The following is a 17,985-nucleotide window of genomic DNA, read 5'->3' as shown; positions in this document are numbered from 1 at the left end:
GTGATATATTGTGAAAATCTCTTTGCTAGTATTTTATTTAAATTATTTAAAATTTTTGCATCATTATGCATTGGGGAAATTGGTCTGTAATTTTCTTTCCCTGTTTTGGCTCTTCCTGGTATATGGTGTCAGCACCATAACTGTGCCATAAGAAGAATTTGGTAGGTCTCCTTTGCCTATTTTTCCAAATAGTTTATGCAGTCTTGGGATTAATTGTTCTTTACATGTTTAGTAGAATTCACTTGTGACTCTATCTGGTGCTGGGGATTTTTTCTTAGGAAGTTTATTGTTCAATTTATTTTTCTATGACTATTATATTTCTTCTATTAATCTGGGTAATTTACATTTTTGTAGATACTCATCCATTTAATTTAGATTGTCAAATTTATTGGCATGTGATTGGGCAAAATACCTCCTAACAACTGTCTTAATTTCCTCTTCGTTGGTGGTGAATTTGCCCTTTTCATTTTTGATACTAGTGATTTGGTATTCTTCTTTCCTTTCTTTAAAAAATCAAATTAAGGAATGGTTTATCTATTTTATTTTATCTATTTATTCACAAAATCAACTTCTAGTTTTGTTTATTAGTTCAGTGGTTTTCTTACTTTTATTTTTATTAATCTCTCTTTTGAATTTCAGCATTTCCAATTTGGTGTTTAATTGGGGATTTTAAATTTCTTTTTCTAGTTTTTTTAGTTGCATATTGAGTAGGCCATCTTCCTGGCTCAGTGATCGATCCTCTTTGATACAACCACCACCACCATTACCACCCAGAATCTACTGGTCTATCATTTCTTTATGGAGGGGGTCAAGCATAGGCTCATCCCCACATGTGTGCCATGGGTTGCCTCCCTTCCCCCAGGCCCAGTCTAGAAGATCAGGTGGATTCCCCTAATTATTTCATTAAGAGTACATATACATATGTGGACAGCTATAGTGTACCAGGCCTAAAGTCAGGAAGATCTTAGTTCAAATCTGACCTTAGACACTTACTAGCAGTGTGACCCTGGGTAAATCACTTAACTCTGCTTGCCTTGGTTTCCTCATCTGTAATGTTGGAGAAGGAAAAAGCTGGAGAAGGAAAGGGCAAACCACTTTGCCAAGAAAACCTTAGGTGGGTTCATGAAGGGTTGGGCACAACTAAAACAGCTGAACAACAAAAAATACAAATAGACATATATACTCATAAGCTACCCATGAAGATGCTTTGTTTAGATTCAGTTCAGCTGAAATAAAGAAGGTCCTTGTTTTTGTTTGCCTTTCTTACCTTCCTTGTAGGGAGTCACTGAGGAATGGAAAGAAGGTTGTAATTTAGGTTGCCTCTCATAACTAAAATAAGGCACTGCTTGGCCACTGTAAGCATGACTGTATTTAAACAATAACCACTGGGGTACTTGGTGTTTCCTGCCAACTAATGACTAACTGGAAAGAGTAGATTCTCTAGCCTGTCATTAATCCCCAGGAAATGGCCCACCCTTGAGTAGGTTGGTGTGACTATTTTAAAGCATCAAGGTTGGCAGCTTGGTTAAAGCCTCAGGTGACACGGGTTTCAGCACTGCCTGGTGAGAAGGAAGAATAAATGAATCCCTTGGCATTGGTCAAATAAGCTTGCCTTCCATGTAATGAGGACGTATTTAGAAGGTCTTTCTTGGAAGATGAACAAATCAGTTATTAAGGTCTATGAAATGCTACAGCTAGTCAGCCCCAGTCCTCTGATTATGCTGAACCTTTCCACTCCACCTCATCTTCATGCCATACTTGGGGCTGCTGCCCTCTTCAAACCAGGGTCCAGAGACCATGTCCTGGAGGAATGGAGCTGATCAGCATTAGAGCTCATGACCTGGGGCTCTGTAGTCCTAGTTGGTAGTTGTTGTAGACTGTTCTTGACCCCATTTGCGGTTTTCTTGGTAAAGATACTGGAGCGGTTTGCCACTTCCTTCTCCAGCACATTTGACAGATGAGGAAACTGAGGCAAATAGAGTGAAGTGACTTGCCCAGGGTCATGCAGCTAGGAAGTGTCTGAGTCTGGACTTGAACTCAGGAAGATGAGTCTTCCTGATTCCAAATTCAGTGATTTATCCACTGAACCACCAATCTGACTGAGCATGAATAGACTAAAACATATTACCAATGATAACTTGCCCATAAAAAGGGCATTAAAACATTAACCCAGGGCATATATGAGCACAAAAGGTCGTAGATCAGTTGCAAAGAGTGAGGGCTAAGCCATAGATGTATAATAAAAACCCTCAAATATACTCATTGATCACAGTAGCTATAACACTGAGCCTGGAGTTCAAATTAGCCTCAGACCCTGGTGCACGCCCTGTCTTCCTCAGTTTCCTCATCTGTAAAATGGGGTTAATAACAACACCTACCTCCTAGGGTTGTTGTGAGGATCAAATGAGACAAATTTGTGAAGAGCTTTGCAAAACTTAAAAGCGATATGTAAATGCTGGCTATGGTTATTATGGCTAATTATCAACATCCCACGAAATTCAGAAGAGCTAAAGCACAGAAGGTAAAGACAGATGGAGTAAACGTCCTGTTTCAATAACGACGTCCTCTCCTGATGGATTCAATATTGATAAGTGCTGAGCAGTCTCTTTTTGCTCCCATGCAGTACAGGATCGCCATGCAGAATGGAACCTTGGATGGTGGCAGCATGGAAGGGAGCTCCCAGCGTGGTCCACTGACCCCTCCTAACACGCCAGACCCCCGGAGTCCACCCAACCCAGAAAACATTGCACCAGGTAAAGATCTGTCACCAGCAAGGACAGCGTGGGGAGCATGCATTGTACTTGCTGTAGGTACTGTATGTATGTCTGTACATATACTATGGGACTTTTCCCATCCCATCTCTCCCTTTGATTAGCATTCTAAAATGTAAGGCAAGATCCAGATATGGGTAATTGGGGCCAATTCTCTACAGATGTTGGTATCATATTTTAAAAAAAATTCAGGTGACATTCCCATTGATAAATCCTTTACATGATAAGAGATAGCTTTTGCATTGTGCTCTAAAGCTTGCAGAAGTGGTTTTCAAGTGTCATCTCATTTGATCTGGGGAGGTTAGGTGGAGCAGTGGTGAGAGCCCCAGGCCTGGAGGCAAGAGGATTTGTCTTCCTGAGTTCAGATACTTACTAGCTGTGTGACCCTGGGCAAGTCACTTCACCCTGTTTGCCTCAGTTTCATCATCTGTAAAATGAGCTGGAGAAGGAAATGGCGAATCTCTCCAGTATCTCTGCCCAGAAAACCCCACATAGAGTCATGAAGTCAGACATGACTGAAAAGTGACAGAACATTAACAAATACGGTATAATTATGCAAAACAGAGTTCCATGTCAGTCATATTGTAAAAGAAAACACATGCCAAAAAAAGGCCCTAAGAAAAAATAAAGTTAAAAAGTATGGTTCAATTTGCATTCAGATTCTCTGGAGGTGGACAACATTTTCATCATGAGTCTTTGGAATTGTCTTGGATCATTGTATCATTGAGAATGGTTAAGTCATTCCCAGGTGATCACCGAATATTGCTTACTGTGTGAAATGTTCTCCTGGTTTTGCTCACTTCACTTTGCAAGAAATAACATTTTTAAAGTGGCACATAGTAGGTGCTTAATAAATGCTTATCCCCATACCTTCCCTCCCTCCCATGTTCTTTTGTGACTTGGATTAAGTGTTAATCTAAAAACAGGCCTAAAGCCCTAGAATCAGGTTGTCATTGCTTTAGACCTTGAAGGACCATCAAAGCCAATCCCTGACTTTTTGAAGGGCCTACTATGTGTGGAGCTTAAAACACACTGAACCAAGGGCCAACAAAGGGAATTGTTCTGTCTGAGATCTCACAGGTGGCAAGTCAGAGAACCTGGATCCAAGGTATGATTTTAACTCAGGCCTCAGGATTTCAAATCCAGCACTGTTACCTTCCCACCACTCTGTCTCTCACAACAAAAAAATCCAGAACAATTTCATAGGCTGACAATCCACTCTACTAATGAACGTATTTGAACTTCCTTCAGCAACTGATTTGTGAACGCCAGCCATGAACTCTTAAAGGGACATGTCCGTATGGTACAGGCACATTTCAAAGAGTTGGGACTTGAAGTCAGAAGCAACCGGGAGGATCTTAACGTTTCTGAGCAGGGATCAATGACTTGTGGAAAAGGATTTTGTGAAAGATGGATTAGTCAGACCTCCTTGGATCATATTACTGGAATACTGCTGGGTGGGACTGTGGAAAATACTTGAAAGTATTTTCTATTCCCCTTTCCCTTCTGCAAGGGGCAGAGCTGAATCTTACCCAAGCTTCTCCAAATCTACCCTCTTACCCTTCCATATCATGGAAAGAGAAGGGGCTTGGAGATTTAATTGGACATACCCAGAAACAACAATTAGTTTGCTTTTAACCTGGGGGCGGGCAATACAATTATTGTTTTTCTATCTCATGGCATTTATATCAGACACAAAGTTATTGATACAATCACAATAGCTCACAGCCTCCAGTTAGGAAAAAATCTCTGAGTTCTATACCTTTTGGGGGAAAAATCAGAATATGGTAAACTCTTAGGGAAAAAAAAACCAAGCAGAGTATATAATCCAGTGCCTGTTACCAGACAAGGGAGGGGAAATTGGGGAAAGCACTTTCTTTTGGATCTTCTCTCAGTCCTTAAAAAAGTGCTTGCAGCTCGTCTGCAGACGCCCAGGGACCCACCTTGATCCCCTGCCCCCTTCTCAATTTCTCCTTTGCTTGTCACTATGTTGTGCATTCTTTCCATCTGGGTGGCTCCCCACAGCTGTTGTCACTACTGCACTGTTCTCTCCATCTGTTCTCCATCAGGCTATGGGTCTCTTTTTTTAAACTCCCAGGCATGACTCAGGGCCCCTTTCTGGCTTAACGATCATGATACTCCAAAACTCTCTTACGGGTACCAGGGAATTCTTGTCCCTTTGAACGACAATCCCAGAATGCCATTCCATTTTCAAAGGCCTAGCCTATAGCTATCGAGTGTTGGAGCGGGGAGGGGTCAGAAAGGCCATTCAGCAAGGCCTGGCCCCTTCCTGTGGTGCTCCTCCTTCACTCTTGAAGAGGACTTACGTGGGGGAGGGCTTCCGGCCTTGATTGGCTCAGGAGGAATGTAAGCGGCAATCGTTTCTGTTCGGGTCCTTATGTTACAGAAGGGGAAGATGAGGTCAAGACAGAATGTGAGGAAGGTGCCAAAGGCTACAAGTTTTTCACAGCAACAAGAGAAACAGGGATTGATTAAAAAGAATGGGAGATGAATTTGGGGGGATTACTTCGATGTGGGATGCTCCTAGAGTGGAAGCCATCTCACCTGATGCAGATTTCCTCCTCATCTGTGTCTTAGAGTTTCCTTGGGTACTGTGAAGTTTTGTCGATGATCAGCCAGAACTTGAACCTAGGTCAGAGGTGGGGAACCACTGTGGCCCTCTAGGCCCTCAAGGGTGGCCCTTTGACTAAAGGACCTTGCATTTGAGGACCTAGAGGGCCACATGTGGCCTCGAGGCTCCCGGGCTCCCCACCCCTGCCCTAGATGGTCCTGATCTCTCATGGTTGGCCCTCACTCCAATGTACTGCACTTCTGCTCTGGGCAAGGAGCAATAAAAGAGGCCAGTCTTCAGGGAGCTTTTCCAATTTAAAAAATCAAAGTTAGAAAAGTTACAAAAATCCCTCATTTTCTGGTGCCTCCAAAATAAATTTGAAATTAATCGAACTTCTTGTCTCACGGAGTACAAATATATGTTACCATGTACAATGTGTAAGGAATTTTTTGGCTTGGAATGAAAATTTTTCAAGCTTGCATGTTAAGAAGATCAATCAGTCTTTTAACTACAATCCAGGAGTCTAATTTTTTTTTTGAATTATAACACTTTGAAAATAAAAAATATTATAACACTTTGGATTCCAGCTTTCGCAGGGGATCATCAGCAGGATGTGTATTTCACAAGTTTATTCTAGCACCTCAAAAATAACATAATAAAATGTTAGTGGTTGCTTAGCAACCCCCAGATATTCTGTGTTTAGTTATTCTCATCATATTTTTCCAAAGGATACTCTGGACCGCTGAAGGAAATTCCTCCTGAGAGATTCAACACCACAGCTGTCCCTAAGTACTACCAGTCTCCTTGGGAGCAGGCCATTAGCAATGAGCCAGAGCTATTGGAGGCCTTCTACCCCAAACTCTTTAAGCCTGAAGAAAAGGCAGAACTCCCAGACTTCCGAAGCTTTAACAGGTAATCACCTCACCCGGTAATGTGGAATGTGCATTTCTTACATCAACATGCAGAGAACAGAACCCTCAATTGGAACATATTTTTGAATATCACACTGAATGGAGAGTGTTTGCCTTTTGGGGGTACCCCTCCAGTAAAATGAACAAGAAGGCAGGAGCAAGTTCAGATTACAGCACCTGACTCTAAGGCACAATCCCTGCTGAGTGGATAGTACTCTAGGTATGGGATGTTTCCCATACAGAGGAGACTTGGAGGGCAGAGACCCACAGGTAGTACAGCCTCCCCCATTCTAGACAAGGCTCACTTGTGCCTCACAGACTCCAGAGGTGTGTTTTGCCTTCTATTCTTCCTGTATCAGGTCATGGAAACTTGCATTTGAGAAGGGATTTCAATTTGCTTTCATTTCATTTGGGATTTTCAAGTGGAATCTGTGTCTGCTCTTCCTGCTCCGATACCCTGTGGGACTCAGATATGTCTCCTGTCCCTTTACAGAGAGCCAAGCCTCCCCCACAGCGGCTCCTGACATTTAGTGACTGATGGATTTTCTTTTATATAAAAAGTGGAATAAAATGACAACGTAGCACAGGTTTGGGGCTCTCTCTCTCTGAACCCCAATTCATGTTGGCAGGCTGGGTGCCCAGAAGGCAGCTGGCTCTTTGTCCCCTCAAGGTTCTAGAGAGAATTCTGAGAGGTTGCATTGGATGTACATGCGTGGCAGGCATTCAAGAAATGATGAGCCTTAACCACTGCACTTCCCCTGTGGTTATGAGCCGATGTTGATCAGTCAACCGGACATTAACTTTTAGTCTTGACAAAGACAGTGTCATAAGAACAGCTGACCCAAAGCTTGGCTCCAAGAACCTGGGACACATTCTCCTACGAATACCTAGAGTCCAAGGGAGAGTGGACCCCAGCTTAGGGCCTAGGTGGCAAACGCACAGCTCACGGCTCCTGGTTTCTGTAGGCCCTATTTCCCCTTGTTGAGTCCTTATAAAGCTCTCTCAGGGGCATGGGCTAGCTTTCTGAAGAGCCCCTTGAAGAGTCCTCAAAGTGCCCCTCCTATGGGCGTCTAATCTGACTTCAGCTCTCATGCCAGTGCTCTGGTCATTTACTAAACATTTACTATGTGCCAATACCTGGGGATGCAAATAGAAAAATAAGACAGACTGTGATCTCCAGAAGTCTTGAGGGAAGATGGCATGTGTAAGAAGGAGCAGTCACGGGGTGGGTGGAAAGGCCAGAAGTCTCCTGAGGATGTGATCATGCCTTACCACTTGGCTTAAGAGACCCAGATTTGAATTCTGCGTCTGACATTACTTTTATAGGAAAAATGAACAATCTCTTTTTTTTTTTTTAAGAGATAGATATCCATTAATGGGCAGACTAACAAAGATAATATTGCAAAAATAAATACATATTGTAATAATAATAACTAATACTTAAATAGTGCTTCAAGGTTTACAAAGCACTTTATATGGATCATCTCCTTTGATTTGTATGTGCTAGAACTTGTTAATTTTAGATAACAAAATTATACCTGTCATCTTCCGTTAGCCTCTCAACAATCCCTTGTTCGGTCATGAACTTGTCTCCTATCCAGAGATCTGACAGACAGGGTTTTTCCCACGTTTCCCAAATTTGTTGGCGCTCTGAACTTTCATATCTAGGTCATGTGCCCATTTGGTGCTTATCTTGATAGAAAGTGTACAATGTGGACCCAATGGAATCTCCAGCATTCCTAATCCTTACAGATTACAATGCTCACATGCCAGTTAAACACAGTTAACAAGAAATCATTTAGTAAGTGCTTATCTGAGTGAAACCAAAGTCTCTTATCTCATAGGGCTTGGGGCTTGAAGAGGAAATTTAGGCATCACGTAGTTCAAGAATTCTTAACATGGGGTCCAGGACCTTTTGTAAAAAAAAAAAAATTTTGATAATTATATTCCAATAGAATTGGCCTTCTTTGTAATCCTGTGTATTTCATTTTATGCATTTTCAAGCCACAGTTTTGAAAAGGGGTCTTCAAAGACTTCCCCAGACTGCCCAAGGAGGTCCATGACACAAAAAAAGGTTAAGAACCCCTGATCAAGTCCAAGGTTCACATTTTACACATCAGGAAATGGAAGCCAAGAGAGGGGATGACTTGGGCCCAGGTTCATACAGGGAGTGAGTAACAGAGCCAAGGTTGCCACATGGGTGTATGATCCTCTCCTATCCACGACCTGCTTCAAAAACCACCAGTCTAAAATTCAGCCTAATGAAGTCCACTCCAAGGATGTTCACTCCAAGGAATCAGGGACAGAGTTGTTAAATGAGGGAGCAAAAAGTGCACACAACCAAGGCCTTTGGAGGAAATTTCAGTCAGATAAACTTCAGATGCAACTGGAATCTAGTGAAACCTTAACCAATCCCACAAGCTGTCTCATTCTCTCCCTCTCACCATGTGTATCACACATGTGTTTTCTGCTAAGACTCTGCCCAGTTCTGGGTAGTAAAAGCAATGCAGATTCCAAGGAAGGACTGGTCCGTCCAAGTACGTCAAAATACCCTGTTATGAAACAGCAAGGAAAGAAGTCTGCCGACAGAGACCATGACAGTGGGTAGTGACCCAATCCCCACTATCCTGCTGCAATCTCATTGATTCAATTTGAGAGAAGGGAAAATGACAGCCCCAGGAAGGGGGTGGGAATGATGAGGCAAGGACTGCTACATGAAAACAATAAATCCATGGGCCTGATTTCAGGGGGTCAGGAGGAGGGATGGAGTATTTCTTCTCTTTTGAGTGAGTAAGACAAAGATAAAAAGAAGTGTATGTGCATATGTGTGTGTGTATGTGTATATATAGATGTGTGTATATATATTATATTGTATATATACACAGAGAGAGAGAGAGAGCACTTAGGTCAATGGACCAAATTCTGCTAAAAGACAGAAGTTCCCACCATTACAAAAGGCATCAAAACAACTTGGCAAGTTTTGTGAAGAGTAGTCACAGTATAGAGCAATTGTTCTTAAAATATAGCTTCTGAACCCCTGGAAGTCCCCAGAACTCTTTGAGGGTTCCAAGAGAACAATTTTTCATAATACTAATAAAATATCATTTACCTTTTAAAAGTCTCCTCCCTTCCAACTACATATCTGTGTGAGGCTAGATTTTCTTCATCTGCAGGGTACATACTTTTTTTTGAATGTCATAAGTGTCTCCACCCCACTCCCCTTAATTTGGCAGCTTAAAACCACACTAAGACTTTTGGGACACTTTGTGTCTCAGCCAAACCAACGTCACAACAAATTGAATTCAGAAGCAGCTATGAGAGTCCAGCTGTCTTCTATTAGGCCAGACATAATACATATTGGCCAAAAAAATATGGAAAACAATGCCACTTTTCTCACTGTTTTTTGTTTTGGAAAATAGTTATTTTTTTTTTAAAAAAATATGCCTTTTATGTTAATGTGTAATGGATTTATTATTACTTTAAAGGAATTAATAAATATCTTAAAATGTATCAGTTTTCGTTTCTAAAACAGCAAATATGATTGGATATAACTCACAGAAACAAAAACTTATTGGAAGTCCTCAATAATTTTTAAAAGATATAAAGGGGTCAGGGCTGCTAGGTGGCACAGTGGGTAGAGACCAACTCTATCTACTCAGAAGGACTTAAGTTCAAATCCAGCCTCAGACATTTACTAGTTACGTGACCCTGGGCAAGTCACTTAACCCCACTATCTCAAAACAAGAAAGAATATAAAAGGGTTCTAAGCCAAAAGTTTGACAAGAGTGATGCCAAACTCTAGATGTGGATTCTATTTTAGTGGATCCAAGTTCGAATCTGGACTCTGCTGTTCCATCCCTGTGTGACCTTGTTTCCGTTTCTTCATCCTCAAAATGACAAGGTTGTACCAGGTGATCTCTCTGGCCCCTTCCACTTTGGGTTCCTAAAGAGACAGCTCTCAATCAAAGTCTACAATGCATTTTCAGTAGCAAAGAGACTGGTCTATATTACTTGCTAAACATTACACGATGAAAGGTGAGAAATGAGGTCCACTGAGTGTTTCGTTTCTGTGGCATGGAACTGGTCAGACTGGTTTTGTTCCCTGCACTGACCAGCTATTTGACATCATAAAAACATGACCTCTGGAGGTGGGGACTCTGTACTGAATGTCTCCCATGGGTCACAGAATCAGGTGCTCAGGATCACAGCTTCAGAGGCATTAACAAGGTTAAAGGCACAGTATCTGTAGGCTCTGGGAGACATGCCTTTGGGAACAAAGGTTGCAGAGGTCATTGGGTTAAATTCTCACCTTAAGCAGGAGTCCTTTCTAGGTTATTTCTAAACAAGAGCTCATCCAACCTTACTGTGCCCTCTTGGGTGACAGGAGATGGCCTCAAGTATCATCCCTTTAAAGGAACTCTATTGTCATCCCCAAGAGCTATATTTTCTCTCATTATTATGCTGTTTTTAAGTGAATAACTGAGCAGAAGACAACAGGGTCTCTGCTGTCATGCAGAAACAAGACCTGGACGTAACTATAACACAAACAACTGTGATCTGAGACCTGAGACGGGGGGGGGGGGAGTGCAATCTCTAAGAGATTATCAGGTCCCAGAGCTCAGCGTTGATGTCAAAAATCACTTCTGGGTTGATGAGCGGTCAGTGAGTCTCCATGGGGAAGATGGTGCTTGAGCCTATTGAGTGCTTGAGAAATTCAGAGAAATGCTTTCTCTCTATCAAAATTCTTTGGTATTGGCACATCTAAGGACAATAGGCCAAGAGAAGCATATACATATGTTTGAATGTTTGTCTAAGTTCTTTCTCTAATACATTTCAAGTCCAATCTATATTTGGGAGGTTCTGAAGGCCCTACTTTTGACATATACTAGTTACATCACTTTAACTTCTTCATGCTCTGGGCAAATCTCTAAGGCTAGAAATTATAGAAAAGGTGATATCACATGGATAGAGGGAGTCTCCTCACCTGGAGTCCCCTATACTGAGAAATCCGGTCCCAGTCCAGTCTGAGGCTCCATGTTCATCGACCACAACAGCAATCCATCTACAGCAAGACTTCCTAACCTTTCTCATGCCCCAGAGCCCTTCGGAAGTCTGGTGAGGCCTTTTTCAAATCCTGTTTCTTGTCGATATTTATAATTGCAGAAAATGTTAAATTCCACTTAGGTAAGTGAAAAGAAAGACATCATTTTCTTTTCTCATCCAAGTGCACAGACTCCCTGCAATCTAGTTCCCTTGAGGATTAGAGTTCCGATCAGACTCTTTGGACTCCTGGTTAAACAGTTTTGGTCTAGAAGAATACTGTGGAGGAAAACATTCTTTTTTAATGGTGACATTGCACTGGTTGTGGTCAGTGACTGTCTCCTGCCATCCTCTGTTGTTGTGGTTGAGTCATTTCCCTCATATCTGACTCTTCAGACACTATTTTGGAGTTTTCTTGGCAAAGACAATGGAGGGGGTTTGCCATTTCCTTCTCCGCTCCCATCCTCTGCTACCTCAAGAATAATGAGTGATAAACCTGATGGCTGGAAGTGGGACCTGGAAAGATTTCTGAGCTTAGAGCCAGGAATGCCTTGAGGTCAAGTCCCATCTCTGCCACATCTCAGCTGTGTGACCTTGGCCAAGTCCCTTCCCCTCCGGATCTCAGCTTCTTCCTCTGTTAAGGGAAGCAGCTGAGCATGGTGGCTTCTGGAGTCTAGGAGTGGCACAATATGTTTTGGACAGGGCTGACTTTAAGAAAACCACTTTGGCTTCCATATACAGGCTGGTTTAGAGAAGGGATGCAAAAAATCTGTTGATTTCAGTTTCCCCACCTGGGATATGGGAGAACTGGGCTTTCAGCCTGTACCCTGCATCCTAAGATCTCCTTTTGACAAAGAAAGTAGAGACTTTCACTGTTTATGAATGGTCTGATACAAAGGCTGACAATCCCCCTGTCTTGTGATGAACATATCACAGTCATTCCTTCCTCTTTTCCTTTGCCCCTGCAGGTTCATCTACCTGGAATGACCTCCCTCTTCTCCATCATTTATCTAAACCCTGCTCAGGCAATTAGCTCCCACATTTCTGAAATGCTTTCAAGTTTACAAAGTGATTTCTTCTCAATAACTCTGTGAAGCATATAGTGTAACAATTATCCTAATTTTACTGAGTAGAAAACACTCTCCAAAAGCCTAAATGACTTACCCAGGTTCACCTAGCAAGTAAACATCAGTACTTGAGGTAAAGTTCCTTCAGGACTGAATCAGTCAGCTTGAATCCATAACCAGAGTCCCTCATCTGGAGCAAGGTTGTGTAACTTGGACCATGGATTAAAACGAGTTAAAATGGGAGCTCTCAGAGGGTAGGGTCTTTCGATCTTTAGCAGCCAGCCCAGAACTTTGCACAGGGTAGGGACTTAAAGTCTGTTGACCTAAATACATGTATGGCGTAGTACCAGGAAGCCAGAGGACCTGAGTTCAAATCTTACCTCTTCTGGTTATCATCTGTGTGACTTTAGGCAAGTCATCAAACAACCTTAGAACTCAGTTTCTTAATCTGTAAAATGAGGAGGCTGGACAATATGGCCCTGAGATCCTTTCCAAGTTTAGATCCACAATCCTGGGAGACAGGGAATCCCATAAGAGTCTGGGGTCCACTATTAGTAGGGGAACCTTTATGGTTATAGATCTTTGTGGTTACAGACTTATAGATTGACTTAAAGGGGGATGCTCCAAAGCCTGAACTTCCATTGTGGGGTCAGTGGCAATGATAACACAGGTAAACACTTGCTGCTTAGCTTTCAAATTGGTCTTGGAGATTCCGTACACCATTGGACAAACTAGCATTCTCTTCCCAACTTTAATCTTGAGCTGATTGTGGTGAGTCGGGGATAGAGATTAAATAGTCAGCTTTGCTTAAGAATGATGGCCAGTACACATAAGGCTCACAATCGACAATGACATTTGGAAACCAAACCAAACCCATGAATAAATATGGAAGTTTGGGCCAAAAGAGACCTCAGAGGCCATCGAGGGCAGCCTCCTTCTTTTACAGATGTGGAAACTGAGGTCCAGGGAGGGAAAGTAATTTGGCCAAAGTCTCACAGGTACTCAGAGGCAGGGGAGCCCATGCTCAACTGGAATCTGAGACAAGCTAATAACCAGTAAATGAAGCAGAAAATCTGGACAAATACATATATTTCACCCACATATAACATAAGAATATGTCTTGTATGGGATCTAAGACCAGGTCTTTTCCTGGAGGCTCCTGAGAGCAGCAAAGATCCTGATCCTGGTCTGTTGGCCTTTGGAAATGGTACCTCATTCGAGTTCTCTTTGAATCACAACTCTCTGTGACTTTAGCCAAATCACCTCATCTCCTCAGGCCTCAGTTTCCTCATCTGTAAAATGAAGAGATTGATCGATGGTCTCTGAGGTCCTCTTCAATTCAGGTCCTTTTGATATTAGAAGTAATTACACTTTTTTGTATTTCTTTTCACTCTGCACAGAGTTGCTACGCCATTTGGAGGGTTTGAGAAAGCATCCAAAATGGTCAAATTCAAAGTTCCTGATTTTGACCTGCTCCTGTTAACAGATCCCAGGTTCATGGCTTTTGCCAATCCTCTTTCCAGCCGACGGTCCTTCAATAGAACTCCGAAAGGATGGATATCAGAGAATGCGCCCATAACAATCACTCCAGTGCCAACAGAAGAGAACATGGTGCCAGAAACAGAGGACCTGTGAGAAGAAGCAAAAGCTCTAAGCACCATCTGCCACAACTCACTGTCTTACCAGGAGGCTTAACAACAGATGCTCCTTGTTTGCCTTAGAATCTAACTGATAACCATTTAAATTGCAATACTCCAAATTTTGTTTCATTTACACATAGAATATTAATAAAATCATTAAGAAGTTGATCAGCAAAATTGCTTTCATTCAGATTTCTTGTGCCTGGATTAGACTTAAACAGAATTCAATCTTTAATTAGAACAATAACATATCTATATCTATATATCTCTCTCTCTATCTAAATACATTTCAACTTCCTACTTCTGTAGAAGGAGTGAGAAAAGAAATAAAGAGAAGTTCATGTAGGTGACTTGGAGGAGTTTGGACCAGTGAAGTAGGTCAGATATTGACTTGGGGGAGAAAGAAGACTTGGAAGACATGGAAGGAAATTTGAAGATAATCCAGACACTTGTCTAATTTCTATTTCTGAGTGGAAAGAGACTGGGTAGGATCAGGGTCATCAAAGGAGTTAATAAAAGGATGGAGGAGGATGGAGAAGGCATTAAGGAGTAGAAGCTGAAGGGGCAGACTCAAGGAGGTTCAGGAGAATATTGTTGGCAAGATGGAGCAAATTGAGAAAAGATAAAAAACAATTAGAGGAAGAAGGAAATTGATGGAGTGAATTAGTGGATGGGACAAACTGGTGAAATTGATCGGGGGTTGGTGTCAGACTGAAGGGAAAGTGAGTGTGAATTTGGAATTGTCCTTGAGACTAAGGAAGGGAGGTTGAATAAAGCTGTCAAATTATTGAGAGGCAATAATAGGCTGTAAAATTTTAGCTAAATGCTTAGGGTCAAGCGGTAAACTCCCTCAAATTGTTTTGTTTTTTATTTTTTTTAAAAAAGACTAAACATCTCTGTCATTATGGTGAATGGAAGAAACCCTCTTGAGGATGCGATTTTGTATTTTCCACAGTGTATATGGAAACTTGGGGTGGAGCGGAGAGAAGGATTTGTAGGCCTGAGCAAATCTGTGCTAGGGGTAGCATGAGGAAGCTCTGAAAAGGCTCCATAGTCCATCCTTATCAGGTAAACCTTCTTGAAAGTTGGATATGAGAACTCACTGGACCTAAGGGCCCTACCTTTTCTCAGGAGATCTCTAATGGAGCAACGTGGGGAATCTGTATTTGGCTCTGTCCTGTTGAACACTTTTATCAGTGAATGACCAGCTCAGCATATTTGTGCTAGGAGAGATAGCTAACCCAGTGGATGAAAGAGCTGAGATCCTCAAGGATCTGGACAGGCCACAGCATGGATCCATGTGTAGTATGAAGAAATCCAGTGGAGATTAAAGTTTGTGTTTGGGTACAAAAAAACCCCTACCTCACTAGTACAAGATATATGAACTGTGATTAGAGAATATTTGTTCTGAAAAAGTGCTGAGGGTTTAAATGGATTGTAATCCTGATCAGTTTCATGATGAGGCAACCTCAAAATTAATGGGATGTTAGGCTTTCTTATGTGAGGGGCAGTGACTGAAAACAGGGAGGTGACATTCCTGTTGTAGCCTGCCCTCATCAGACCTCAGAAGGAGACTTGGTTCAGTTCTGGGAGCCAGGGTTTAAGAAAACGTTTGTAAGTTAAAAGAGTGTCTGGAGGTGGGCAAGCAGGATGGTGAAGATCCATGAACGTGGATGTTCCTAGCTGAGAAACTGGCCATGTTTAGCCCAGTGTGGGTGGGGGTGGAAAGAGGGCTTAACTTACGAACAGCCCACAAATATGTGAGGGGCTATTATGTGGAAGAGGGATTAATTAGGCTTGTTTTCTTTGGCCTCTGAGGGCAAATGGCTGAACAATGAGCGGAAGCTTCATGTACCAATCTAGACTTCATATCAGGAAAAAACTTCTTAATGTGTAGAAACAGCCCTAAGTAAATGGGTTCTCTTGAGAGGCCAGGCCCCAGCCTTGAAGGTCTTCAAGCAGAAGCTGGACACCCACTTGTTGGAGTAGAGATTCCATTCATGGGTGCGTTAGTCTAGATGACTGTGATCTCTTCCAGTTCTCCAATACTGGCACTGATATGAAACGATTCTAAAAATTCTTCCTCCTTACTCCCCACTGCCACTTCCAAGTTCCTTCTTCCAACACTCAGTAATCTCTCTTCCTTTGAAGTTTATGTTATTCATATCCACCATCAATTCAAACTTCTGGTAGTGATTGGCTATAGACCCCCAGGTCTATAAACTTTGCTCAATACACTCCTGCCCTCATGTTAGGGGACTCCAACATATATATTGATTTGCCCTCAAGTACCCTAACCACTTAGTTCCTCAACCTACTCACCTCCCATGAGTTATTCCTTCAGCCAGCTTTAATTGCCCACAAACATGGTCATACCCTTAATCTTGCCTCAGTGACCCACCTCTTGGTTCAAGAATCTTGAAATCCCCTTCTCTGACTATAATCTATTGGCTTTTCACTTCTCTCTCTCTGCTCTCTCTCTCTCCCTTAGATAAACCTACTCTTCGTCTTCACTACATCTTCTGGTGCCTTGATCCCTCAATTCTCTCCCTGACCATATCCCCTGCACTAGCCACACTCTTCTCTTCTCCTTATCTTAAGGCCTTAGTTAACCAAATCAAGCCTACACTCTCCTCCTCTGTTGAATTTCTAGTCCTATTTATCACATCACCAATTATGCCCAACCTAACTTCAGTCTGGGGGCACTCCTTCCATTGAGAATCTTTATACAAGTGCAGCTGAATGAAGGTGAAGAAAATCATGCAACCTTTCTGACTGGGTGCATTACAAATTTATATCACATAACCTCAACTGGGCCCTCACTGCTGCAAGACATACTATAGTCCCTAATCACTCACTATCTCACTCTCCATCACGATTATTCCAAACCTTTTCATCCCTGCTCAAACTTCCTATGTTTCCCCCCCTCCCACTCTTTTTGGCAGACCAATATTGTGGCATGGCAGCAAATGCCCATATTTAGGGAGCAGCAGCAAATCAACAAGACACCCTGGGTCAAAGGGGTTGGAAGGTGGAGAGGGAAGTTAGGAATGAGCTTTTCCTCCAATGGTAGCTCTGAAATACGACAAGTCAGTACCAAGAGTTTCTTTCTTAAATATAAATCTGCTTAAAGGTTAAAGAGGATTTTTTTAACTGAGGAGAAATTCAAGTTAAGTTGTTGCTTTTCCCATACACTGATTTTAAGATAGAGCCTCTTAGATCAGTGGTCTGAGGAGGTGTTGCATTCTGTTTCTGCCTCTAAGTTTACAATGTTGACACAGGATTATGCCTTTAGGAATGCCTTTTTTCCTAGTAAGCTATTTCATAATGTTTTTTTGGAATTTGTAGATAAGTTCAGGAAAACATTCTGCATGTTGTATCTTGTATGTAGTCCAGTATACTTAACCATTTCTTTTTTCTTTCCTTTTTTTTAAAGACTGCATTATGTGGCTCTATAATCCTTGAAGACAGAAGTAATTTTTTTTCCTCTCCTGACTTTGACATGTAGTTCTAATGGTTTAATTATGATTTTACAAATCCTTTGGGTCTAATTCTGTGAGCCTATTTATAGTACTGGATTCAAACATCTGCATCATTTCTTTAGTTAAACCAGTAAACTTACAGCTGTTGTCAAAGTGTAAACCAGCCCATGACAATTCTTTTGTATTTGTTAAAGGAATTTTATACAGTTTTCATGATTATTGTCTGAGGAAGACCGATGGGGATGTTCTGGGTGGTTCTGGCCCATGGGAATTACACTGTGGATGTCTTCTGGTTTTACCTCACAATGGTTCACACTAACACCTCTATCCCTCTGAGGCGTATGACCCTGTAGTGGTTTCCATTTGCATCGCTCGGGCAACTGTAATTCGAATCAGATCTCAAAGAGGGCCAGAGTAAAACACATTTTGATATTTAAGAAATATATTCATTAAACATTTTAGAATCCACTGTGTGGTTTCTGAAAATAAATTTTATTTATTT

The 17,985-nt window shown here is 41.9% G+C and overlaps 1 protein-coding gene across 4 annotated transcripts in view; it reads left to right on the top strand.

Annotated features, from left to right (window-relative positions):
• MYOZ2 (myozenin 2) overlaps positions 1-14,178 on the top strand; it is a 49,623-nt gene extending 35,445 nt beyond the window's left edge. For 3 of the 4 annotated variants that reach the window (XM_072625363.1, XM_072625362.1, XM_072625365.1), the window contains exons 4-6: positions 2,624-2,753; positions 6,072-6,255; positions 13,762-14,178. In XM_072625363.1, the coding sequence (XP_072481464.1) occupies positions 2,624-2,753; positions 6,072-6,255; positions 13,762-13,996 (549 nt within the window). In that variant the 3' untranslated portion in view covers positions 13,997-14,178. The remainder of the gene's footprint in view (positions 1-2,623; positions 2,754-6,071; positions 6,256-13,761) is intronic. The other variant, XM_072625364.1, reaches the window with a different exon arrangement.
• Positions 14,179-17,985: the final 3,807 nt, after the last annotated feature.

The sequence above is a fragment of the Notamacropus eugenii genome, chromosome 7 (genome assembly GCF_028372415.1).
Source record: "Notamacropus eugenii isolate mMacEug1 chromosome 7, mMacEug1.pri_v2, whole genome shotgun sequence".
In the NCBI taxonomy this organism is placed as follows: Eukaryota; Metazoa; Chordata; class Mammalia; order Diprotodontia; family Macropodidae; genus Notamacropus; species Notamacropus eugenii.
The sequence above is the reverse complement of the archived record's forward strand: the minus strand, read 5'-3'. Positions and strand labels throughout refer to the sequence as shown.